The sequence below is a fragment of the Peromyscus eremicus genome, chromosome 20 (genome assembly GCF_949786415.1).
Source record: "Peromyscus eremicus chromosome 20, PerEre_H2_v1, whole genome shotgun sequence".
Taxonomy (NCBI): domain Eukaryota; kingdom Metazoa; phylum Chordata; class Mammalia; order Rodentia; family Cricetidae; genus Peromyscus; species Peromyscus eremicus.
The window spans coordinates 20,917,040-20,941,582 of record NC_081436.1 but is presented as its reverse complement, the minus strand read 5'-3'; the positions used below and the strand labels follow the sequence as shown (position 1 = coordinate 20,941,582).

The following is a 24,543-nucleotide window of genomic DNA, read 5'->3' as shown; positions in this document are numbered from 1 at the left end:
GTACAGTCAATGACTGATGATCCCCTTGGGACTGGAACCACATTAGAGGGTTTATTTACACAGGTCCGGATAGCCCTACATTCCCAAGGGCAGAACACCTGGCCCTACCCTTTTGGCCCCTTTAGTCACAGGCTCCAAATGTCCCCAGTCCCGTGTGCACCGCCACTCCACGGCCTGGGGCCCAGGACCACGCAGAAGGCTCTAGCAGTTCTGCTTCAGACGGTGACCTCGGCTTTGCTGTTGGTGCTTAGGTGCCGGGGCCCTCGGGCCGCGCTGCTGTAAAAGGTGGCGGGCTGCGCGTTGAAGGCCTCGGGCAGCTTCTCCACGCTGAACTGACGCCGCGGCACGTGGCTGGGCCGCCGGGGCGCAGGGGAGACCTGAGCCACCAAGTGGCCACGGGGAACCGGCCGTGTGGGGCGGCCCGCGGTCCAGGCCGCATAGGGGACCGACGAGACAGGGCCGGCGGGAGGTACGTAACCCGGAGGGGCCCAGGGACAGGCTTCCAGCAGCGCGGGCAAGTCCTCCGGAGGACGCGGGGTCCGCGCAGGGAGGGTCCGCGGAGCCGGCTCGGTAGAGGGAAAACGTTGATAGAAGTCCTGGGGTGCAGCCTCTGCAGGGGGGCGGGGGAGGGACAGGACGGAGAGCCGGAGGTCAGATGCTGAGGGAGCTGATTGGCTACTTGGGGACGTCCTGAGCTCTGATTGGCCAAGCCGGCTACCCTCGAAGGCGAGAAGGTAGTATCCCTGTATCCCTGGGGGACTGGCGCCAGCAACATGCACCTCACCTGTGGCCTTGAGGGCTGCTGCTTTGAGAGTCGCGAACTTGGTGTAGTCGGGCTGCAATGCCAGGCTGCCGCCACCCTGCAGCCGGGGGCCGCGCGGGGGGCCCGGGGTAGCAGATCCCAGAGGTGCATTATTGAGGCGTTTCTTGTCTAGAGGGGAGTCGGGGGGTAGAGAAAGAAAGCCGACCTTGCCTACGCCACCACCTCTTCTCAACGCCCTCCCCAACAGCAGCTCCAGGCAGCTTGGAGCATGGATGGCTGTCCGAACGTTCTGGCTTGACTCACAAAAACATGAACAATGGCCGCAAGCCCCGAAGGATGCTACCCGAACGGATGGCTTGCTCGCTAGCAAGGCGCTGCTGAATCCCCACAGAGATGCAGGGGCACTGAACTCCGGAACCCGACATGTAGAAGGTGGGGGAACCGCCAAGAAGACCGAGAGGGTGGGTTCCAGACCCACAAGCCAGAGCCTCGGAACCACAGCCCTAGCCAGTATATCCTGAATCCGGAGCCTTTCTCACAGCACCCTTGCCCAAGAGATGGTTCCTCTCCACCAGGGCTTTGTCCAGACCCCAATCACACTCCTGCACGGGCACATATACGGCAGCCACTGTTCCGCCTCCGCTCCCTAGCCAACCAAGCAACTCTCCCCACTCCCAACACCTCCTCCACTGACTCCACAGATGGGCCGATGCCCATCCACTAGCCCTACTCACCTGTGTTGTTGAGGGGGGAACCCCGAAGAACACCATCACCCATTTGTACCTGGACACAGTTACCCAGGTGTGGGCCCAGAGGTGGAGGCAGGGGTTCCTGGGGGCTTGGCTGCTTGAGAAGTTCTGTCAGTGTCCTGGGGAGAAGGAAAGATGCTGAGGGGACTTGCCAACCCCCTGCCTCCCCATCAGCCAGATAAGGCTGGCCGTAGCCACCACTGTCTCCTTCGTTTTGTTTTGATTTTTTTTTTTTTTCCGGAGCTGAGGACCAAACCCAGGGCCTTGTGCTTGCTAGGCAAGCGCTCTACTACTGAGCTAAATCCCCAACCCCTTATTTTATTATTTTATGCATATGGTGTTTTGCCTGTAGCACATGCTTGCTTGGTGCCCTCAGAGGCCAGAAGAGGACATCCGATTCTTGGAACTGGGATCACAGGTGGTCATAAACCAGTGGTTCTCAACCTTCCTCATGCTGCGACCCTTGAATACACTTCCCCATGTTGTGGTGACCCCCCAACGATAAAATAATTTTTGTTGCTACGGGTCCCCTGAAAGAGTAGCCAGTGCTCTTAACCACTGAGCGATCTCACCAGTCCCCCATGGTCCCACTTGGTATCTGTGGGCAGTTCCTTGAACCTCTCTGGACCCTCCCTTCTGTTCTTTCTAGTGACTGACCTCAGATATCTCATTTCCCCCACCAGGCATGACCCGTCAGCCTCACTTGTGGTCCCAAGATGGCCATCTCCCAAAGCAGGTCAGGCAAGTAGTGAGGTCATATGGAACGCCAGCCACCTCGTCTTCCTGAGGTTCCTTCCCATAGTTCACTCCCCGAGACCCTCCCTGTTGAGGTCCCAGCAAAGCTCTCTGCATCCAGTACCCCTCTCTTCACCTCCTCCCATAGTTTTTTTGTTTGTTTGTTTGTTTTTCGAGACAGGGTTTCTCTGTGTAGTTTTGGAGCCTGTCCTGGATCTCGCTCTGTAGACCAGGCTGGTCTCGAACTCACAGAGATCCGCCTGGCTCTGCCTCTTGCATGCTGGGATTAAAGGTGTGGGCCACCACCCCCCGGCTCCTCCCGTACTCTTATTCATTCAAATGCTGCCAGAGTCCCTCCTCCAAGGTCTCCCTTACCTGCACCCTGCAGTGCAGGCTTCTGCTGGGCCTGGGACCTAGCTGTCACACAGGCAAGGAAGGCAGACAATGAAGAAAAAGAGGGGAACCACAGAGATCCCCTCCGTGACAGCCCTGCACCCAAAGGCTGTGTGACCTTGGCCGACTGCCTCCCTGGGTACCCAGCACACCCAGCCCCCACCCAGCTGCGACAGTGTCTGGCTGAGCCTTCCCCATAGGCAGCCCGGCCTTCAGCCCAGCTGCCTGCAGTACCCAGAACCCATGATTTCCTCCTACTCTGTCTGACCCTCCTTCTGGGACTGGGTTATGACTGATTAATGAAGAGGCATAATGGGAGACACCTGAAGTGGCCAAGGATTAGCTGCAGGGCGGCAGGGTCTAAAAGGGTCTGCAGCCTGCCTGAGTGGACACATACCAGGACGAGCACTGATATAATCCAGTTCTCCCAGTTAACGGCAGAATCATCGTGCCTCTGGGCCTTTGCACATGCATACTCCAAAGCCTACTTCAATCCCCTCCATGCCCTCTGAGAAGCCTCCCCTAGCCATCTGTATCAGCATGGCAGAATTAAAGAGAAATTTGGGCAGGGGTTCAGAACACACCCACCCAGGAGCCCAAAGAAGAGAGTCAAGGCACATTCTTATGGGCACATAACCAGATCTGAATTTTCAGACAGGTGTTGCAAATGAACAAGCTGGCTATGGACTAGCCCAACCACCCTCTACCCCAATAGGTCTCAGCTCCCTCCCATTGCTTCTCTGACCCACTGCTACCTCTGTTCTGCACCAGAGACCCCAAATTCAGAGGCTGAGCCTCTGCCTCTGCAGCATTCAGAACACACACACACACACACACACACACACACACACAACACCCATGCTGGCAATTCAGTAGCTAGGGGAGAAATCCAGCTGTCTGGAAGGGATGGGCTAAGTGGTCTGGTGGCAACAAGTCTCATGCTCTGCCCCTGAGACATCCACATCTGGTCCACCAGGTTGGGGGAGGGGGACTTCTCTCTGCTGTCACTCCCGATGGCAGCCTGTTGCATGTAGTGTCAACAGTCTGACCAGGCTGGGACGTGGGTGGATAGGGAGAGCATACAAGCAGGACACGAGATTTGCTGGGGACGTAAGTGGCGGAGGTGGGGTGAGAGCTCCAGGGTCAGGACAGAATCTCAGCATTCCCATCCGGCTGAAAATTCAAAATAAGCTCAAAACTTGAGCCAGCACCTGGCAGATCTCCGAAACACACAGGTCTCTATTTCCTCCACACTTGAGTCCCATCTGAGCAACCGGAGAGACAGACCTTTGCCTGGGGGCTATTGAGGAGACGCGTCTGAAACTCCAAGGAATGAAGGTCAGGTTTGAGTCACACTGGGTTGGGGAAATGGATGGAGGTGGGAGGGAGGGAGGGAGGGGAAAGTGGGAGACGCAGCAGGGGAACCCGCCAAGCACCACCCTTTCCCTTCTCTCCGCTCAAGACCACCCTCGATACTGCCCCAGTCCGTGTCCTGCCTGGCCATCGTCCATGCATGCCCCCTCCCCTGGACGCCGAATTTTTGTCTTCTGTAGAGGAGGTTTAGAGCTACAAGGAGAAAGACCCAGAGCCCAGGATAGGCAGGGAAGGTCAAGGGGAGAGGGATATCAGGTGGCTCCTGCGGGGGCAGGAGAGAGAGACCCAGAAGAAACAAAAACAAAAAGGGAGAAGTGGGGTGCCAAGAAGCCTAGACTTATAGGGGGGTCGAGAAGGGTGCAGTTGCAGGGGAATTTGGACCCAGCCGGGAACGGTGAGGACGCGGCGGACTGGAGGGCGCGCTCACCTGGTCACCGTGCGCCGAGCGCGCGGGCTGTGCGCTCTCTCCAGGCCCAGGCGTGCCCCGATGCCAATCAGCACGAGTAGCGCGGCGACACCGCACACCGCGTAGACCGCAGTGTGGCTGCGTTCGCGGCCCGGATCGCGCGGGGCGGCAGTGTCACGGGTGCGGGCGGGCGGGCGGCCCGTCTGCACCCAGGCCGGCGTGTCGTAGTTGGAGCAGCGGCTCTGGTCCAGGCGGCGCGGGCCGTCGTGGCAGCAGAAGCGGTAGCCGCACGTGCCGCAGCAGAAGCTGTAGACACCCGAGCTGCAGTTGAAGGGCGGGTCCCACTGGCCCATCACGTCGTAGTAGCCGCGGCAGCGGTCGCCTCCCTCCGGGGCGGCGGTGCTGGAGGCTGCGGGCTCCTGCGCCTCGGGAGCCCCCGCGCGGCCCGACGGCGACCCAGCCAGCAGCAGCGCCAGCCGGAATGCGAGCGGGAGCCCATGCGGGCGCCGGCCACCGCGCTGTCCCCGCGCCCCAGCGCGCTCCATGCAGCCCGCGCCTCCTGCTATTGCGCCCCGCGCATGGCTCGGCGCGCGGCCGCTCTGCCCGGCTCCCCCGCGCCCTCCGGGACCGGTCGCCCCGCTGTCCGCGCTGGCTCCCGGCCGACGCCTCCTGGTACGTCCGCGGCTCCAGACACAAGTGAGCTCCGTGCGGAGTGCGCTGGGCTGGACCTCCGGTGGGCGCGCCCTCCTCCCGGGCTCACCTCGGACTGCTCACGGTGGAGCCCGGCGGCGGGTGTTCGCCTGCGCCGTCCCCGGCTCCCTCTGGCCCCGGCGGGCGGGCTGGGCCCGGGTCTTTCGGGGACTGAGCCGGGCGGCGGGTCGCCGGACACCGCTACCTTCCCGCCGCCCGCTCCGCGCTGCCCGCGCTCTGGCTCCGGCTCTGGCGCGGGCTCGGCGCGGGCTCGGAAGGGCGGGAGAGGGAGCGAGGGGAGGAGGGCGGGAGGGAGGCAGAACCGGGGGAGGAGCGCGGCCGCTGCGCCGGGAGGGAGGGCTTCTGTAGGGCCAGTGCTGCGGGCGCGCCCGACCAGGGACCCTCTCTAAGGCCTCCCTCAAATTGTCTGAATTGGACCCTCGAGGGGGCTCATCTTAAGAGCTTTGGGGACTCGGATCTGGCCTTGGATGAGAGGTTCCCTTCTTTTTAAGTAAGGGGATAGAGGCATAGAGATCAAAGCAGCCTGGAACAGGCCAGGAAGAGTCGGCACCCCCACACACACACCCCAACGTTCCTTCTTTCTGTCTATCCTGATCGTGACATGAGTGAAGTCCTTCTACAATAAGGACCCACAGCACAAAAATGGCGAAGAGGCAAACTTGGATCAACCCCTCTCTGGTCTGCCTCAGAGCATGCGCCCTGCTACCAAAACATAGAGACGTTTGGCTGGGGTCCTGGGATGTCCCAGTTCTGGGCACAGCCTGGCCAGAGCCCTCAAGTGGTCTGCTCCCCTCCCCAGCCTCTGCCTTAGAAGGTTGACCAAGTCCTGGGGACCAGGCCAGTGGCACTCTCCTGTAAGTCCTTGGTCTCTCACTCCCGGCCACTCCCAGGTCCTTTCACAAGCTGAGGGAAAGAATGGCAGGGCAGGATCCAATCATCGCCCACCCCCTCCAACCCCCTGTTGAGTTTTTAAGGGGAATGTGACCCCAGATGCTGGGCCTTGCTTCTCCCTGTTTCAGTAGTTACTGGTAAAATCAAAAGGTTTTCCTGGTACCTGTAATGATGAAGCAGTACTGTAGACTTGGGAGGCTGAAGTGGGTAGACCACTTGGACCCACAACTTTGAACATCCTGGGCTACCCTGTCTCAAATTGCAAACAGAACAAAATGGTGTCACACCCCTCAGGATGGAGCAGGAGGGTTGCTTGAGGCTGAATTGGTCTACATGGTGAGTTCCAGTCTTTATTGGAAAACCCTGCCTCAAGAAAAGTAAGGAAGAGGGAAAGAAAGCCAGCAATTTGGGTTTGGTGGCGCATACCTGTAGGATTAGGAGTTCAAGACCGAGCTGGGCACTGGTGGCACACACCTTTAATCCCAGTACTCGGCAGGCCAGAGGCCTAGGCAGGCAGATCTCCAGGACAGCCTGGTCTACAGAGTGAGTTCCAGGACAGCCAAGACTACACAGAGAAACCCTGTCTTGAAAAAACCAAAACAAAGCAAAACAAAGGAGCCTGGACCATAGGAGACCTTATCTCAAAACCAAAACCAACCAACTGACCAACAAAAAAACAGTGAAATAAATCAAGACCTTTCCCTGAAGGGTAGGATTCATAATCCATTCCTTCCAGGAGGTAGAGATTAACAGGCCACTTCTCGATGTCCAGATGGGGACACCAGGAGGACAAGGACTAGGTTTCCAATTCACCCCAGTGTCCCTCTGTCCCAGCACAGCCAGGTGCCTGTCAATATCTGCTGAAAGAGTGAAAGACACTTGCTTCTAACTTCTGTATGACGAAGAATTTACCCACCCTGGGGGCTTTTCTCCTCCGTTCTCTCCCTCCCTCCTTTGGAGCCTGGAATCAGCTTATGAAAATGGAGGGTATAGCGGGAGGAAGAGGAAGGATTTACATCTTAAGGAGGATCGCGTCCTTGTGCTGTGTGAGATGAGGGCTGACAGGCTATTAGTGGGTTAAAGCTGGAAGGGGGGCAACCACCCACCTCGTGCCCATCAGTCCATCTCCATTTACCCTAGCTAAAAATGACCAGTCCCCTCCCCATACACATGCATGCATACCCATGTGATCTCCAGCCAGACCCCCTCCCCCATCCCCATAAAGACTTTCTACATTGTCATTTAGAAGGTGGGGGAACAAGATGGACAGGGACATGATGTGCTTTAATCCCATCACCCCAAGACAACCCGCCGCAAGCAGATCGCACATTACCGCCTCTGTTGGGACTGGTTTTTAGTTCAGGTTTTTGTTGCTCTGTCCAGAACTTAGGAGCTGTGCTTTCTGAGGCACCCTTTTTCCTGCTTCCTTCCCTGACTTTCCTAAAGATGGGGCAAGCACCACCAACTGTGCTGAGTACATTAGGTTCCTGTCACCCTGCCGAGCTGACCTTGGGGCTGCAGGGGCTCTGAGGGTGCCCTCTCTCCAACCCCATTTCTGAGCAGCGCTCTGGAACTGTGTTGTCTTCCTATCTGGAGTCTGCCCTTCTTGCTCCTCTTCTGGGGCCCTCTCTTACCCTATTGTGTTGGTGTCTGCTCAGCACTGACCTCATATTGACTCCTCGGGACCAGCAAATACCTGTAGTGTAGAGCAACTCTGTCAGGCTGACAAAGGAAATGATTCCAGTTCCCCATCCTTCACAGGGACCGATGTCCAAACCTCACCCCATCCCCAGCTCTCTCCCCGTCTTAGCCCGACTCTATGGATTCTATGGTCAGTCAACAACCACAAATGCCATCAACTACAAGGTCTGTGCCAAACATTCAATGCCTGTCTGTATGGACACGTGCTCTTGGGGTGAGGGGCAGCAGGAAAGAGGTACCAGACACAGCTGGTCTGTGTTCTGGGGTCTGACTATCCATGCAGCTGATACCCCACTTCAGGAACATGGCCACGAGCAGGGCTACCAGTTCTAAAGATAATGCAGTTCAGTGAAGGACAGACAGACCTCTTTATCCCGGACCCCAGGGTCTCTGATCACAGCAAGGCTCTAAGGCACCCGCCCCCTGTCTTTCCCCTCCCAAGCCTGTGTCACCAAAAAATCGCCCATTGATCCAGGCTTAAAATAACCCCTGGCATCTGCAGTGAGCCCCACGGGGCGGGCAAGAAGAGCCGAGTGTCTGCCTGAAGGGCACCCGCCCCGCCCCCCAGCTCCCAGGGCTGGCAGCTGAGTGTAAGTGTGCAGGCGGAGTGTGCTCCTGGATGTGTGTGTGTGAGAGAGAGGGCATGTCGGGGGCAAGGGTGACTCTCAGGGACTTCCCTGCACTGTGGGTTTACATGGGCATTTCACCGCCTGACTGGCTGTGGGAGCCTGAAATTCTGTGGGCATTAGCAAAAGCTCGTCGGGCCCCAGTGTCCCCATCTGAGATGTTAGGTGACCCATCTTCCACTCTGTGCAGTTGTGGACAGGAAGGTTTGGAATTTACTAGACAGAAACCTAAGAACAGGAGAGGGGAAGTGACTTGCTGTGACTGGCACAAAGCCAGGAGGAGCCAGGGGCTGACCAGGAGCCGTCCTGCAAGCCGGGAGCCTGCCATGGGCCAGCTCAGTATCCAGCGGTTAGAAGCACTGTCCCAGGGAAGCATTTCTTCCCCCTGACCCGCACATCGCCAGCCAGTGCAGAAGGCCTCCCCGGAATGGCTAATCTTTCAGTCACCTCACCCTGGAATGCCTCCTTCTGCCCTTATGATGGTGTTTCTGTTCATTGTGGAGCAGTGCTTGACTAGGTTACAGTTCCTGCTCTAGGTGGACCCGTGCATCCCTCTAAATCTTAGTTTTCTCATCAGCAAGATGGGTAGCCCAGCAGTCCTTTCACAGAGCTACAAGGAGATGCGGAAAGGCCGTGACCGGAAACAGCTAATATGGGCAGCCACCTGGGGGTGCCCCTGCAGAAGATAGTGATGTGGCATCAGCTGCCACTCAAGTCAGAAGGCAGCACCTAAGTTCTTCCATTTCCTCCAGAGGTTCTGGGGAGGTTAGACTCCCTGCTAGTACAGATGCTGACTCTAGGAGGGGGTCTGGAGGGAGGGCCCTGGGCTGCCTTTGTCTCCTGAGAGGCAGCTCGTGACTCAGGCTCCAGCTGCCTGTGGGAGGGAGGGGGCGATCGGGCTCCTGAGGTCTCAAGGGAGCAGCAGGATTGGGGGGTGGGGTGGGGGAGCTGGGCTCTGAAACTCAGCCTGCCTGCCCCAATATTTATGCACTGTGTCCTGGCCTCTGCCTTCTCCTGCCTGGGAGGCTCAGGTAACCTCCCTGTGCTTGCACCCACCGGATTAGTGTCCTTCAGGAGCCTCCAGAGACCAGAGCTGGTGAGGACAGGCCTGGAAGGCCATTAGACAGTGCGGCCACCGGTTCAGGAAAGTCCTTCCAGCCCAGGAAGCCCATGCCCGGGGGCAACTCTACCGAGTCAGCTCAGAAAGTGGGATGTGGGGGTGTCCTGATTCCTGTCATTTGTACAACATCCTAGTGTGTGTGATGGCCCACATCCAGACCCCTCTTACTCCGGCCGCAGTTCTCTGGAAGCACGTGAAGCCTCGTGAAGAGAGCTAGCTAGAGAAGAGTAGGGGCTTGTACTTAGCGCCAGAGCGCTAGCCTGGTGAGCACAAGGGATTCCATCTTCAGCAGCACGAAAAGAAAAAAAAAGCTTTGGCGTGGCAGCGAACATCATCATTTGTAAGGGGTCGACCAGATCAGGAGTTCAGGGCCATTCTCCACCACACCGCGAGTTTGAGCCCAGCCTGGACTACTGGAGACCGCTTCTTAAAACAAACCGAGAAGGTACAGTTGCCTCGGACCCGACCTGCCCTTTATCAGTCTCCGCCCTTGACCCCACCCCTTGGATTGGCCTCTGGCCACACCCCTTTTCTGCAACCCCGCCACCTCCTCAGCTCCGCCTCTCCTTGACCCCGCCCCAGGCCCCGCCCCGCCCCGCCCCTCTAGTCCGACCCCCTAGGCTGCGGCTGGTGGTCTGTCGCTGACTTCCTGAGCTGCGCAGATAGAGTTTCTCCCATCGCGGAGGCAGGGATGACAGGCAGACCAACTTCTAAGGACGGTCCTGTCTGTTCATCTCGGCTGACAAAGAGGAGGTTGGGGGTGGGGGGTGGTCAGCAGGCCTTCTTATCTGGCTTCGCTAGTGGGTCCCCACCTCCACTTTGAACACTCAGGCCCGGAGCTGCCAGGCAGGAAGTGAAAACAGCCTGCAGGAAACACCAAGGGGAACTGAGACTTCTGCCCTCTGCCCCCACCTGTTAGTCCCTGGGGACCTTGGGGAAACCAGACCCTCCAAAGGAAACCCCAGACAGAAGCAGGCTAGGGGGTGTCGGGCTGTCTCCCTCTGTCCCCACTTCATCCACTGTGTCTTCCAGAATCTACCTTGGGCCAAAACTAACGCCAAAGACAAGTCTTGGAGTAGTAATGAAAACGACGTGGGGTCCAGCCGCTCCCAAGAACCTAGCTTGGGTAGGTGACCCCCTGTTGGGTAGGCAGACCAGGTAGGGGCAGGAACCCCAATAAAACTCAGCCCCATCGCTGGTTGTGATTTGTGCCTCGGAATCACACAACCACGCTTGCAGATATGAAATCGTCCTAGCCATCAGGAAAGGGGCGTCACCCACAGAGGTCATTAGAAAGGTCAAGCCTCCAGTGGTGGCGAACGCCTTTGATCCCAGCACTCAGAAGGCAGAACCAGGTGGATCTCTGTGAGTTCGAGGCCAGCCTGGTCTACAGAGCGAGATCCAGGACAGGCACCAAAACTACACAGAGAAACCCTGTCTCGAAAAACCAAAAAAAGAAAGAAAAAAAAAAAAAAAAGAAAAGAAAGGTCAAGGCCGTTGTCACTGCGGTCCTTCTGGAAACAGAGACCACGCAGAGGTTTTTGCAGAAGGAGGCGCTTGCTCTGTGCCGGTGACGCCAGCAGAGCCTGCAAAGGACCAGATGCTTCATGGAAAACTTGACAACGTTGAAAAGCCCAACTGGGAGTATTTAAAGACAGAACCTACTGTGTGCGACGATCGAGATGGAACTTCAAGGAAAAGGTATGAGGAGGACAGTACACACTTGCAGAGGTCAGGGGGCAACTCGTGGGAGTCAGTCCTCCCCTTCCGCCACGTGGGTTCCAGGATCAAACTCGGGTTACCAGGCTTGGCAGCAAGCACCCTGACCCGGTGAGCCATCTTGGCCCAAGATGGGAAACTTTTAAGACTGCAATGATTATGGCGGGGAGCCACGCACACGGCGCACACAGAAGCCAGCTCTTTGGGCCATGGTCAGCTCCCCTCAGCAGCCTCCACTCTGCATCATCGCAATGTACTTTCCAACTCATATGCAAAGAGAGTATCTCGATCCCCCCACCCCCCCCACCCCACCCCCCCACCCCACCCCCCCACCCCGCCCAGGGTTTCTCTGTGTAACAGCCCTGGCTGTCTTAGGATTTTCTCTGTAGACCGGGCGGGCTTCGAACACACAGAGATCCGCCTGCCTCTGCTTCCCAAGTGCCTGGCTTATTTTTAATACTTTTTAAAACCAAACATGAATCCCTTCCCCCTTCCAGGTGTTGTTATGAAAACGAAGTGCAGAATGGAAGGGTTGGTTAGGGTTTCTTTCCCCAGAAAGCAACGCCAACGGCCAACGGGAAGGTGCTGATTTCACTGCCTGCCCTTGGGGGGAGGGGACAGCGTCCCTACTCCTTGTCCCCTCCATTTGCTTTTCCTGGCTTTCCCAAAGAGTTTCCTTTTTGTTTGATTATGGTGACGAGAGCAGGTTCTCTCCCTATGGAGGCCTCACTTTCCTCATCTGTAAAATGGGGATGTGTGAGACTTCTCTCAGGTTCCTTCAGCCCTTCTCCTTTAGGGGCCAGCGACCAGGAAGAGAACTTTGTATCCATCCCCCCATTTTCTTCAAAAGAAACAGGTTGAGGGGAAACCATGTACCAGCCAGAGGCTTAGCTGGGATGAAGAGGGGCCAAAGGTTTGCATGCCGTGGCCCCTCAGGGGTTTCATAGTCCTTTGTACCTCCAGAGCCTAGATCCCCGCTATAGCGGATACAGGTGGCCGGGGACAGCTCAGACTTTTCCAGCCCCAGGCTAAAGTGGACAGCAAGGGTTTCACTGACACCTGTCACTCACTGTTTGCCATCTGACCTCATCCTACTCACCTAGCCCCCTGGAGAGAGGAGGGGCATCTTGGAAATGGATGTCCAGGTCCTGGAGGCTCTAAATGCCACTAGCTACTGTTTTCTAAACAGAGAGACTGGCAGGCAGGAACAGTGCTCAGCCAACACAGAGGGATTCCATTTCTGACTCCCGGGCCAGTGTTCCTCCCAGCAGAGGCTAAGCGGTGACAAGTTCCAACAAGCTTCACCATGAGGAGGGCAGGCAGGAGACGTGATGGCTGCCCGTGAGTGCAGGGTGTCCCGGAACTGGATAGAGAGGATGTGTAGCTTCAGAGCGAAGAGCACACTGTCAGGGAACAGCTTCCACGGGGTGATGTCGAGCCTGGGGTTAGCACAAGATTGGCCAAGAAAGCCCAGGTCAAGGGGCGAACAGTCCACAGAGGGAACACAAAGGACCTCGGCTCAGCCTGCTTCCGAGCCAAAGGCCTGCCCCGGCCTCTCTGTGAAGGAGTCCCATAGGCCACGGCCCTATGTGCGGCCAAGCGGGCTGTGCCCAGGGGACACTGGGCCCCAGGTGCTCTCTGGGGGAGAGTACCACCGTGGTGTTCCTTCAGCTTGAGTATAGACTCCAGCCTGAGACTACAGATTTCTTCCTATGGCTCTAGAAATTGCCATTGCGGTGAAGATGCCATCTTCTGTCCCAGCAGACTGAGCCAAAGAAATCCATGGTTATTCCTGGTTATTAACACCTGAGACTCAGGACAGCACAGCCCAATCATTTCCCCCAACTCCCAGGTTATTTCTAAAAATTGACCTTATGGTTGGGATGTAGCTCAGTGTAGACCACTTGTTTAGCATGGGCCTGGTCCCCAATGCTATGAAAAATGAAAATTCCAGAGAATCTTGCACTAAATACCCATCAGATCAAACCATCAGCTCGTTGCCGTCACCTGCATCAGTGTCAAAGCAGGAGAGCTCTCAAAGCAAGAGGCGGAGAAACACGACACCCAGATACAGGCTGAGCATCTTCCTGCCGGCCGGCCTTTATTCAGATTAATTCTGGCGTAATGGCACCTTCCCTGCTACCAGGAAAGGCTCTTGCTCACAGTGCCTGCATCAGTCTGTTTTATAGTACTGTAACAAAACGCTAAGGCTAAATAACTTTACAAAGAAATAAGGTTGACTTAGCTCACAGTCCTGAAGGCTCACATCCGATGATAGCCCTCTTGCTGGCAGAGCCCAGAGTGGGCACAGTAATCACAGGGCCAGAGAGAAGGAGTGCTCGTTGCTACTTACTGCTTCGTCCTGGTGACTTTCCCTGACCGTCCAAGCATACCACTTCTAAACACCAGAATGAGATTAATTATCTAAAAATAGCAATAATTAGAGGAAAAAAATCAAAATTTAAAAAAGATTTTATTACTATTATTTTGAGACTTGGTCTCACTATATAGCTCTCTGGCCAGCCTGGAACTTGCTCTGTAGACCAGGCTGGTCTCCAACTCACAGAGATCTGCCTGCCTCTGCCTCCTCAGTGCTAGGATTAAAGGCGTGCGCCACCACACCCAGCCTGTATTTTGTAATTTGTAAGTGTGTGTGTGTGGGTCTGTACATGGGAATGAAGATGCCCATGGAGTCCAGAGGCATCTGATCCCCAGAAGCAAGAGTTAAAGTCGGTAATGAGTCACCTGAAGTGCATGCTGGGAATTAAACTCTGGTCCTCTGGAACAGCAGTAAGCACTCTTAACCACTGAGGCATCTTTCCAGCCCCTGTTTTTAACATTTTAAATTGTGTGTGTGTGTGTGTGTGTGTGTGTGTGTGTGTGTGTGTGTATACATGTGCGAGCAAATGAGGCTGGTACCTTTGGAGGCAAGAGGCTTTGGATCTCTCGAAGACAGAAGTTACAGATGGTTGTGAGCTGCCAGACATTTCCACAAGAACAGTTCATGAACTTAACTGCTGAGCCATTTCTCCAGTCCACCACCCAGATTTTGTAGAAAGAGATCAAGTGTCCAGTCTCTACCTCTTCGAAGAGATTAACATCCAACCCTCAAGCCTACCCAACCACTGAAGGCATAAGAGCTTAAAAAACAACCTTAAAAATGGAATGTTCTTGAGCCAAAGGCTAGCACAAAAACAGTCTCATGTTGGTGGGAGCCTGTAACTTGTAGTGTCTGTGGTTCTGCTGGGTTCCCTCTAGGCAATGGGCTCCGTCCCTGAAGAGCTGAACTCCTTTTCCAAGCCCTTGGGTGAGAGTCCAAAAACTCCACAGGGCTCCCTCGGTTCCCTCCACGGCTGCTATTCCTCAGGGCCGGCTGTCTTGGTGGTCACCAGCTCAGTGGAGCCCAGTTCCGTGGCTGGCACTGGGATGCTATGGCCTGGCAGGGTGGTGTCTGCATCTTCTTTGGGGGTAGGCCAGATGGGAGCAGAGGCATGAATGGTTTCTGAGGAGGACACGAAGACATTGTCCAGGGACTCTAGGGTAGGTGAGGGACCGGGTAAGGCAGGTCAGGATTGAGTCATAGCCTCCCTGCCTGTTCTAGAAGCCTCCTCTGGAACAGCCCTCAGTGGAGGAAGTGGACAGCACATGACAAGTCTTCAGGACAGGAAGTGCTGAGTCCAGAGACTTGAAAAGATGAGGAGGTGGGGGAGAGGGGTGTCTGGACAGTCTACTGGACATAACATAGGACCAGGCCCCTCGGGCTCCCAAAGGGCAGGGCACACACTTTCATCCCCAAACATCTGTCCTGGGCTCTGAGTCCTTGCTTGGATTAAGGCTTGAGCTGAGCTGTCCTCCTTGCGCACTTGACAGCCTCAGAGCTGACTCTTCAAGACCCCCCTCAGTCCTGGGTGCTGGTTCTGGACCTCCCCTTATCACCCAGAGTTGTGCCCCCGACCCCCAGCCGCCATTGCGCTCCCCCAGACACGGTTCTCACCTTCCTGGACTCCGTCTGGGATGTCCTGGGAGGCCATCCTGCGCTGCTGCCACCACCTCCAGGTCACCAGGGCCACCAGCAGCACCAGCAGCACCAGTCCCAGGAGCGCGGGGGCGCCGAAGAGGAGCCCGGGCAGCGGCAGCGTCGCGTCAGACCCCGGCCCCATGCCCACCGACTCCTGCGGCTGCAGCGCTGTCCCGGGCGCTGATGGCGAAGGGGATGCAGATGGAGGGCGGGGGACCGAGGGACCGAAGGCTGGGCGGGGGAGGGACAGAGAGAGACAGGCGGTGAGGGCCATGGGGGGGGGGGGCGCTGGCCCCAGGATCAGCAGAGGAGGCACGTGGCACTGCCGGGCTGGGGACCTTGGGTCGGGTCCCGCCTGTCACCGTGGCCTTGCTTACCGTGCCGAGGAGGGTCCGGCGTGCGGAGGAGCTCACAGGCCACGCAGTGTCGCACCAGAGGGTCGAAGCACAGTGTCTGAACGCATGGCGTGGGCACCGGGCTGTCCCGGCTTCTCCGGCTTCTGGTCCCGCGCTTCCTGGCGTCCATGTCGCCACCGCATGCAGGTGGGACAGAGTTGAGTCTGGGCTCTGTGCCCCTCTAGTCTAGAATGAAACCCGGACGCGGCATCCTCGGCCCCGCCCTTGCCTGCTGGGGTGGGACCACTGGGGTGGAGCCGCAACCCGGCCTGGAACCTCAGACCTCTTTCACCTGTGGTTCCTGTATTAAACCACTCAACTGTCACCGCAGACGACAGCTGAGCATTGCCAGCGCTGGGGGCTGGAGGGGGGGGGGGATGTCAAACTAGAGCCTGCTCTAGGACAGCAGAGGGGATGGACCCAGCCGTCACCTGTCACCTCCCTCCCTCAGCCTCCTGTGGCCTCTGCTGTGCCTTACCAAGACCAATTGCTCCCACTAGCCATCTGCCCCCAGTTCCTTCCTCTTCTGCCCTTCCTAGCTAGGGTCAAGACATTGAATGCCCACAGTGGTGACGGAGGGCACGGATATCCTAAAAGACTTCCTAGTCTCGCTACCCTCTTGTCTTCCATATTCTTGTCCTCTGCCCAGCCCTGCCTGCCTCCCCATGACCTTTGAGAGTAGTGGGGACAGGCAGCCAGTTACTCTGAACTCCGTGGGAGTGAGTGGGTAGATGCCAGGCCTGGCCTGGGGGCCACCAGCACAGGTCACCAGCAAAAATGACGGGAGAATGTAAGAAAAATGGCATGGTGTTGATAGAGAGGTGACGTCTAGGGGCCCGTGGTGGGGGTGGAGTATTAGTAAAAGCCTGGCGGCACAAATGGGAGGACTTGGGGGAGGGGGCAGGCTAGGACGGCAGGAAGCTTGGACTCTGACAGCAGGGTGCTGGGGAGCTAAGCCGGCCTGGAAGCAAGCAGAGCCTAGGTAGGATCTGCAGATTATCCAGGGACCTGTTTCCCTGCAGTTCCTTTCCGGGAGCTGTGACCCTGCTTGTGACTCTCTTGCTTGTGACCGTGCTTGGTCGCGCCTTGTCCATGGCCCTGCTGTATCAGGCTCTGGTCCTCAGTCTCCCACCAGCATCACTCACACCTGTCAATCACACAAACCAGCTCTCTGGGTCTTGTGACATATGCAGCCCCCTCTCCAGGGGTCATGGGCTGAAGGGCACCTGAGGGAGCTCCCAGCTCGGAGCTCAGGCCTGGAGTTCCCTGGTGGGCCTCATGGTGGGCCCCTCTTAGGCTAGAGGCTGAGGGATGTCTTTAGCATCTTCAAGGGGCAGGGAAACAAGCCCTGCAGGAAATGGCAGGGGAAAGGCCTATGATGGCGAAGGGCTGGACAGACTGGGGGACATACTGGCCAATGCTGCGGGGTGCTGGGACACGTGCACCATTGCTACAGATGGACGGGGTCCGGGTGGAGACAAGGCCCGGCAGTGAGGAGACATGGGGTGTTTGAGTGTGCATGTCACTGCCTTGGTTCAGAAGGGCCCTTTGGCTACATCCAGAGACTGCATGGAGAGGCAAGGAGGCTGGTGCAGAGCTGACCATGGGGTAAGGGAATCAAAGCGGGCCACAGGAGATCCTGAGGACCCACACAGAACCCTAACCAGTCAGCCTCTCTCTCGGGGGTTCTGGCCCGTTGCCTCTCCATCCCCTTGCCTATGGGCCAGCAACTCCACAGCAGGAAGGTGTAGGCGTCAGGGTAGCTGCAAAGGAGAAGTGGGTCTGGGGAGGTGGCTGTGGGTGTGAGTGTGGGTGTGTGGGGAGGTGGGGGGGGGGGAGGAGCATGGAGAGGAGCCTGGGCAGGAACAGCACTTCTTTCTTTCTTTTTTTTTTTTTTTTGGAGCTGAGGATCGAACTCAGGGCCTTGCGCTTGCTAGGCAAGCGCTCTACCATTGAGCTAAATACCCAACCCGGGACAGCACTTCTTATAGGAGAGCAGCATGAAGGTTAAGACCAGAGGCTTGGCTGCAACCCTCTGCCCACACCCCCTCTATCACTACTGGGCTGCTGTTACTCATTGTTAGGGCCACGGAGCCCTGCCCATGCACTAGGCATCTTAGCTATTGTCAGACACTGGAGCTGAAGAGCTCGGGGCTCATGGGAGCCCAGGGACAGGAATCTCACCCTGGGAGAGGGCAGCCCAGAAGGGCTGGGGTTGGGAAAATTCCCATGGGCCACACCAAGGAAGCCGGTCGGAGGCAAGGAGATGCTATTTTACAACACAGCAGGATCACTCCTGCTCAGGCTCCGGCAGCAGACAGAGGTCACCTCAGGGTATGAAGGGAGAGGGCTGTAACTCACAGTCACAATGACAAAGCCCTTCATTTCAGCCAGAGAGGGATGTCTGAAGTCTGGAAGGACAGAAGCAAAATTACTCATTTGACACAGATGTTTATTGGGCATTTCCTATGGGCCGCATTGAGACAGGCGCCAGACTAAGCCAGCGAGAGCAAAAGGCCTGTGGGATTCTCGACTGTGGCGTGTACAGGTGCTCCACCTCAGCCAGATATTTTCACTTGCGCCTCTGTGGGGGTGGGGGCAGGGGTGGAGGCTGTGGCAGTCCTTGAATCTCTGCCTGGATGATTTCATGGTTAAGAGGAGAGATTTGGGGACTCAGTTGTAGAGTGTTTGCCCAGCACGCACGAAGCAGCTCTGGGTTCCATACAGAACGGCATAAATTGGGCATGATGGAATACACTTGGAAACTCAGCGGAGCACTAGGGAGGCAGAGGCAGAAGAGGCCCGGAAGTTCAAGGCTACCCTTGGGCTACATTGTAGGTTTGAAGAGTCCATCCTGGGCTACAGGAGACCCAGAGAGTAAGAGGAAGACCAAGAGAGAGAGGGAGAGGGGAGGACAGAGGGAGAGAGAGGAAGGAGGGAAGGAGAGAAAAAGATATATATAAGAGAGAGAGAGCACTCACCAATGCAGGAAATGTTAGGCTACATTTCAACTTCTTGTTTTTTTCATAGATGTTAAACCAAGTTGTTTATTATTATTTGAGACAGGGTTTCTGTGTATCCCTGACTGTACTGGAACTCCCTAGATAGACCAGACTGGCCTTGAACTCAAGAGATCTGCCTACCTCTGCCTCCCAAGCAATGAGACAAAAGGTGTGAGCCACCACACCTGGCTAGTTTATTACCTTTTAATGCTTATTTTATGTGTATGTGTTTTAAATGTCTGTGCACCATGTGTGTGCAAGAACCCTCAGAGGACATAAAAGGGTGAAAGCGGAAAGATCAGAGAAGCAGAACAGCCAGCCACTAGTTCTTACCTCTACGAAATCCTCAGCCTAAGGAGAGTGAGTTCTTGCTTCCTCACACCTTATATACCTTTCTCTGCCCTGCCTTATTACTTCCTGGGAAGATGTGTGTGCTTCCAAAACAAAGGCATGAGATCTCAAGTGCTGGGATTAAGGGTGTACCATCACTGCCTGGCCTCTATGTCTAATCTAGTGGCTGGCTCTGTCCTCTGATCCTCAGGCAAGTTTATTAAGGTACACAATATATTACCACAGGGTGGCATAGTTTCAGAGGTTCAGTCCATTATCATCATGGCGGGACATGGCAACGTGCAGGCAGACGTGGTGCTGGAGAAGGAGCTGAGAGTGGAAAAGATGCTACATGTTGATCCCACAGGCTACAGGACACATTTTGAGACACTGGGCATGGCTTGAGCATATATGAGACCTCAAAGCCCACCCACACAGGGACACACTTCTTCCGACAAGGCCACACCTCCTAATAGTGTCACTCCCTCTGGGGGCCATGTTCCTTCAAACCACCACCATGTGTGAGTGGAGGCAAATGTGCCACAGTGCACATGATGTCAGAGGACAACTCTGAGGAGTTCTGGGAGACACCTTCAGGTGCTAGGCTCAGGAAGCAAGCTTCTCTTGTCAGCCTGTAATTCTTGACTATAAAATGAGGGACTTTGTCGCTGAAACGCCTTCTAATCAAATTTTTGTCTTACTGATCTCAACTATTTCTTTCTTTCTTTTTTTTTTTTTTAAGATTTATTTATTTATTTTGTACAGTGTTCTGCCTGCACACATCCCTGCAGGCCAGAAGAGGGCACCAGATCTCATTACAGATGGTTGTGAGCCACCATGTGGTTGCTGGGAATTGAACTCAGAACCTTTGGAAGAGCAGCCAGTGCTCTTAACCTCTGAGCCATCTCTCCAGCCCCGATCTCAACTATTTCATTGGCTAAATGCTGGCTTCAAACTCACTACATAGCTGAGGATGACCTTGAACTCCTGATCTTTCCATCATGTGCTAGGGTTGTGGGCATACCAATAGGCCCAGGTCAGATGCCTCTAACTCAGAGATCTGCCTGCTTCTCTGCCTCCTGAGTGCTGGGATTAAAGTCCCTAACACCATGTCCAGCTGCTCCTATTTAAAAAAAGAAAAGAAAGAAAGAAAGGTGATTCATTTGGGGGTTGGGGTGGGGAATTCTTGCTCTGAAAATTTCCCCAAAGAACAGCAGATGAAGAAATAGGCTTTCAGGGTCAGAGGGCTTTCAGAGGATGAGGCGGCAGGAATGAAGGCCTGGATGGGGTCTGCACCCACCTAACTGTGAAGCGTGGCCCATGTTTTTCATGCTTCAGAGACCTTCAGGGAAGTAAGGCCACTCTGTCATCTATGGGACAAGCCCGGTGTGACGGGGGTGCGGGAGGCAGCCCCTGGGGACAGAGAGGCCCAGCCCCCCATATCTAGATGTGAAATTGCTCTGAGACCTGGGATGTGCTCAGACAGCAATGTTAGTTTTAGTTATAATCAGGCCAGGGGACCCACACTATCTCATTAAAAGCCCTTCAAGACCGTAGTTTCTGAGTTGGAAGTGGTGGCCGGGCAGTCTCCGTCCCCTTGCCCTGGAGACTGCTCACACACAGCTTCAGGTTTACACATGCAAAGGCTTTTTTGTTTTGAGAAACATGAGTCATAGCATGGAGTGCCCAGGGGCCTTCCCAGTCACCCTTAATTGGTTTGGGAACTTCATGTCCACCCTCTCAGCTCCACCCCACTTTTTCAGTGCCCAGTTCTCAAAGCAGAGGTGCCTTTCCCCCCTTTCCCTTGTATCTCATTCTGAGAAACAAGGACACTGTTGGAAAGTCCCCTTCAGTGGGGACAGAGGGAAGGACAATGTCGGGCTTTCTGTTCACTGAAGAGGGGTGGGTATGGTGGGGAATCAGTAGTGTACGCAGGCCTGAGCAGCAGGAGCCCCAGGCAGAACTGTGGTGAGGGTGGGCCCTGTCCTCTCCCCTCCCAGTCAATGGCAGGCCACGCCCTTCCATGAAGCAGTACTCCATTCCCTCTGCCTAGCCCAGGCTACCCCCTCTCCGTACCTTCCCCCCTGTGCACTATCACGACAGGGTTCCTGCTCTGTCACTCTTTAAGTGTGGCCTCGGAGTCAGGACAAGAGACCACAGAACTTCAGCCTCTCGGCTGCAGGAGTGGGGTCCTGCCCCGGGGAGCGTGGGCAGCCATGCACGGGACAGTGAGACTGTGAGGAGGAACTGGAACGTTCCAGCTTCATTCAGGGCACCACAGCAGAAGAAGCTGGGGCTGGGCTCTGGGCCTCCTGCAGACCCCACACAGGGCTATTTCACCAACCAGCGAGTGCTGACTCTGCACCAGGCTCCCCCTAGTCCCAGAGCAGAGCGGCAGCCGGCAGCCTGAGCCGAACTCCAGCAAGGAAGCCATCTAGTAGGTGAAGGCTGAGGGGGGCTGAGGAGAAAAACCCAAGGGGGGGTACCAGGGAATGAGGGGTGTGCTTCTTCTGTCTTTAAGATTTACTTGGGGTTCCGTGAGAGACACTGACTTAAAAATAACACGGAGAACAGGAGAGGAAGACATTGGATGCAGAGCTCCACACTCATAAGCGTAGCCTGTGTGGGTGCACCTGCACACACATACCGCGTGGAGGAAACAGGGTGGTGAGGGATCGGGCTTTTGTTTTCAGCCATGAGAACCCCAAGAGGAAGAGCAGTGGGGATCAAAGCAGGAAAGCGAGCTGACCCACGTCACAGGGCCTGGTGGTGAGACTCATGGGCCTGGTCCTTTCCCACTTCACTACTTCCTCTGTGGCCAAGCAGCCCAGGCCTCTGTTCTAGGGGATGATATGCTTCGTTTTTGCTCTATCATCTATCTATCTATCTATCTATCTATCTATCTATCTATCTATCTATCTACCTACCTACCTACCTACCTACCTACCTACCTACCTATCTACCTACCTACCTATCTATCTGAGACAGGATTTCTCTGTGTAGTTTTGGTGCCTTTCCTGGAACTCACTCTGCAGAGCAGGCTGGCCTCGAACTCACAAGAGATCCGCCTAGCTCTGCCTCCTGAGTGCTGGGATTAAAGGCATGCGCCACCACCGCCCGGCTTGATTTTATTCTTATAAATGACATTGGGGAGGCATGTTCACACATGGAGGTCAAAGGACAACCTGCAGGAGTGAGTTCTGAGACGAAATTCAGGTCATTGGGGTTGGCAGCAAACACTCTTAACAGCTGAGCCATCCTGCCTTGTTGGCCCTGGTTTGTTCAGATGGTCTCATGTAGCCCAGACAGGCCTCAAATGCACTGTGTAGCTGAAGATGACCTTGAACTTCCACCCCTGAGTGCTGGGATTACTGGTTTGAGCCATTATGCCTGCACACGATGCCATGGATTGAACTAGGGTTTCACGCATGCTAGGCAAGGGCTCTACCAACCAAACTGCACCCCAGCTCCTTGTAGAAGGTATTAATATTGCAGGCTGTGTGTGAGGCCAGGGGACAAGTTTCAGCGTGTACTCTCCCATCTTCACATGGCAGTCAAGCTCACACAGCAAATGCTTTTACCCCACAGACCACCTCAGGCGCTTCCCCACTTGCATGAACTGGTCTTACACTGTAGCCCAGGCTGGCCTGAAAAAAATCACTGTTCTTCCCATCTCTGCTGGCTACAGACGTGAGCCACACCCAGCTGGGTAGAGGATCCTTGGTGATTCTGCAGCTTCCTTTCCTCTAGAGGAATGGCCCACCACCACCCCTTAGGCAGGGACAAGAAGGACCCCCGGATTACTGCCCACAACACTTGGGACAGCATCCTCCTGAAGAGACCTGAGCTTCCTGGAGGGGTATAAGAACTGCCCATAGCAGGTAGCCTAGGGACAAATGAACCTGTGATGTACAGCAAGCTCTCCCACAGGATCTTAGCCCTAATTCAGGCCGCAGGCATCTGATAACATCGGAGTCTTTGAATCACCCAACTACGCCACCTCAGCATCAAGCCCAGTCCTCATGTCCTCAGCCAGACATCCTGCCAAGAACAACCGCTCCCTGCTGTCTTTGCTAAGGTCTGAGGGCACCTGACTGGCATTTAAGTGTCGCTCAGCCCTCAGGGGCAGGCCAGCCCAAACCCAGAGAGGCGCCTCTAGTTCCAGGGTCCCTGCCAAGCTTGGCAGGGAGCTGGCAGTAGTGACAGCCTCAAGCTCCCCCAGCTCTTGGAAGGCTCCCAGGCCCTCGCTGGAGAATGTGATGCCACTTCTCTTGTTAAATGGCACCAGGTGGCAAAGAAAACGTGGTACAGGGACCTGAGGGAGAGATGTGCACATCACGCTAGCTAGGCGAGGGGTAAGGAAGGGGTGAAGCTTCCTATTTTCAGCAAAAGGTGACAGCAACAGGAGAGGTGTGGCCATGCTGCCTTCCTCTCTGGCTTAGGTACCGCTCCATCAGCCCTCCCGCAACACTTTAGAGCCCAGGGTACTGAGGGGTCTGGAGACATTGCCCCAAGACTGCTGCTTTCTCAGACACAAAACCTTGTTCCCCTCTCAGGCCCTCCCAGGGGAGATGACACCCCTTTGTGGAGCCACACAGAACTGGGGGACAACGCAGGCCTGCCACCCACTGGCTATGACTCTGGACACATCTTCAGTGAAGTCTGTCTCAGGGACTCTGAAACGGGGAATCAGCAACCCTGCAGGCATGCTGGGAGGTCGGCAGGAGCTGCTGCTGCGTGAGCAGAACTCTGTGAAGCGTGAAGTGCTCTGCATGTGTCAGGTGACATGTGTGGCCTCACAGGGACCTAAGGTCCCTCCTGGGACCCAAGGGGCTGCCAGAAAGCCAGGAAGGTAGCCTAGCCGGCTGTGGTGGTTTGCAGCTTTAACCCCTGCACTCAGGAGGCAGAGGCAGGTGGATCTCTGAGTTCAAGGCCAGCCTGGTTTACAGAGTGAGTTCACCATACACACAGAAATCCTGTCTCAAAAACAAACAAAAAACCCCCAAACACAAAAAAAAACCTGCAACAACAAAAATCCAGAGAGGTACGTCTAACTCTTCATACTAGGGGCAGGGCACTGGGCTGTTCTGGAAGGCAGCTACAGCCCCTGGGACATCCAAGTTGGCTGTCCCTGCCAACCACTGATGGAAGCCCTTCTGTACTCTCAATAGACCCCCTCCCCCCACCCCCATATGCTAAGCCCACCTCCTGCAGCACTGGGAACCTTGACTGGGCTAACAGAACTTCCCCAGTCCAGCCTGGCCCGTCTACAAACTTCTCTTTGGATCTGAGGGGAAGTGTGCAACAGCCCCCAGCCGGCTGGCTACTCACTTCTCACACTCTGACCTCGCTGGTGCCATTCCTGAGGTGAGATGCTAAGAATCAGCTCGGTCTGGTTTAACCTGGTTGTCACTGTTTGTGGAGGGCCTTGTTGCTGCTGTGCGGGGCACGACAGCATGTCACCTGCCGGTTCATTCAACCCTGTCAACGTGACATGAGGAGAACCATCTCCATTTACACCAGGAGAACGGCTTCCCAGGAGCAACAGCCAGGCTGGGCCAGCACGTGACATCTCCCTGGGCTCCTGGAAGCCGTGCTCTGCCCCCTTAA

General features: G+C 55.8%; 2 protein-coding genes across 2 annotated transcripts; both read right to left on the bottom strand.

The window, feature by feature from the left end:
• Window positions 1-25: 25 nt before the first annotated feature.
• Shisa8 (shisa family member 8) lies at window positions 26-5,357 on the bottom strand. Its single transcript, XM_059247351.1, has 4 exons — window positions 4,442-5,357; window positions 1,498-1,631; window positions 785-931; window positions 26-610 (listed from the first exon to the last, which is right to left on the bottom strand). The coding sequence occupies exons 1-4, from the start codon at window positions 4,963-4,965 to the stop codon at window positions 216-218; spliced, it is 1,200 nt and encodes a 399-aa protein (XP_059103334.1). The 5' UTR covers window positions 4,966-5,357; the 3' UTR covers window positions 26-215.
• Window positions 5,358-13,707: 8,350 nt separating this feature from the next.
• Tnfrsf13c (TNF receptor superfamily member 13C) lies at window positions 13,708-15,817 on the bottom strand. The gene is made up of 3 exons (XM_059247878.1): window positions 15,569-15,817; window positions 15,183-15,386; window positions 13,708-14,723 (listed from the first exon to the last, which is right to left on the bottom strand). Exons 1-3 carry the CDS (start codon window positions 15,729-15,731, stop codon window positions 14,545-14,547), a joined length of 546 nt encoding a protein of 181 aa, XP_059103861.1. The 5' UTR covers window positions 15,732-15,817; the 3' UTR covers window positions 13,708-14,544.
• Between the last annotated feature and the right edge of the window lie 8,726 nt (window positions 15,818-24,543).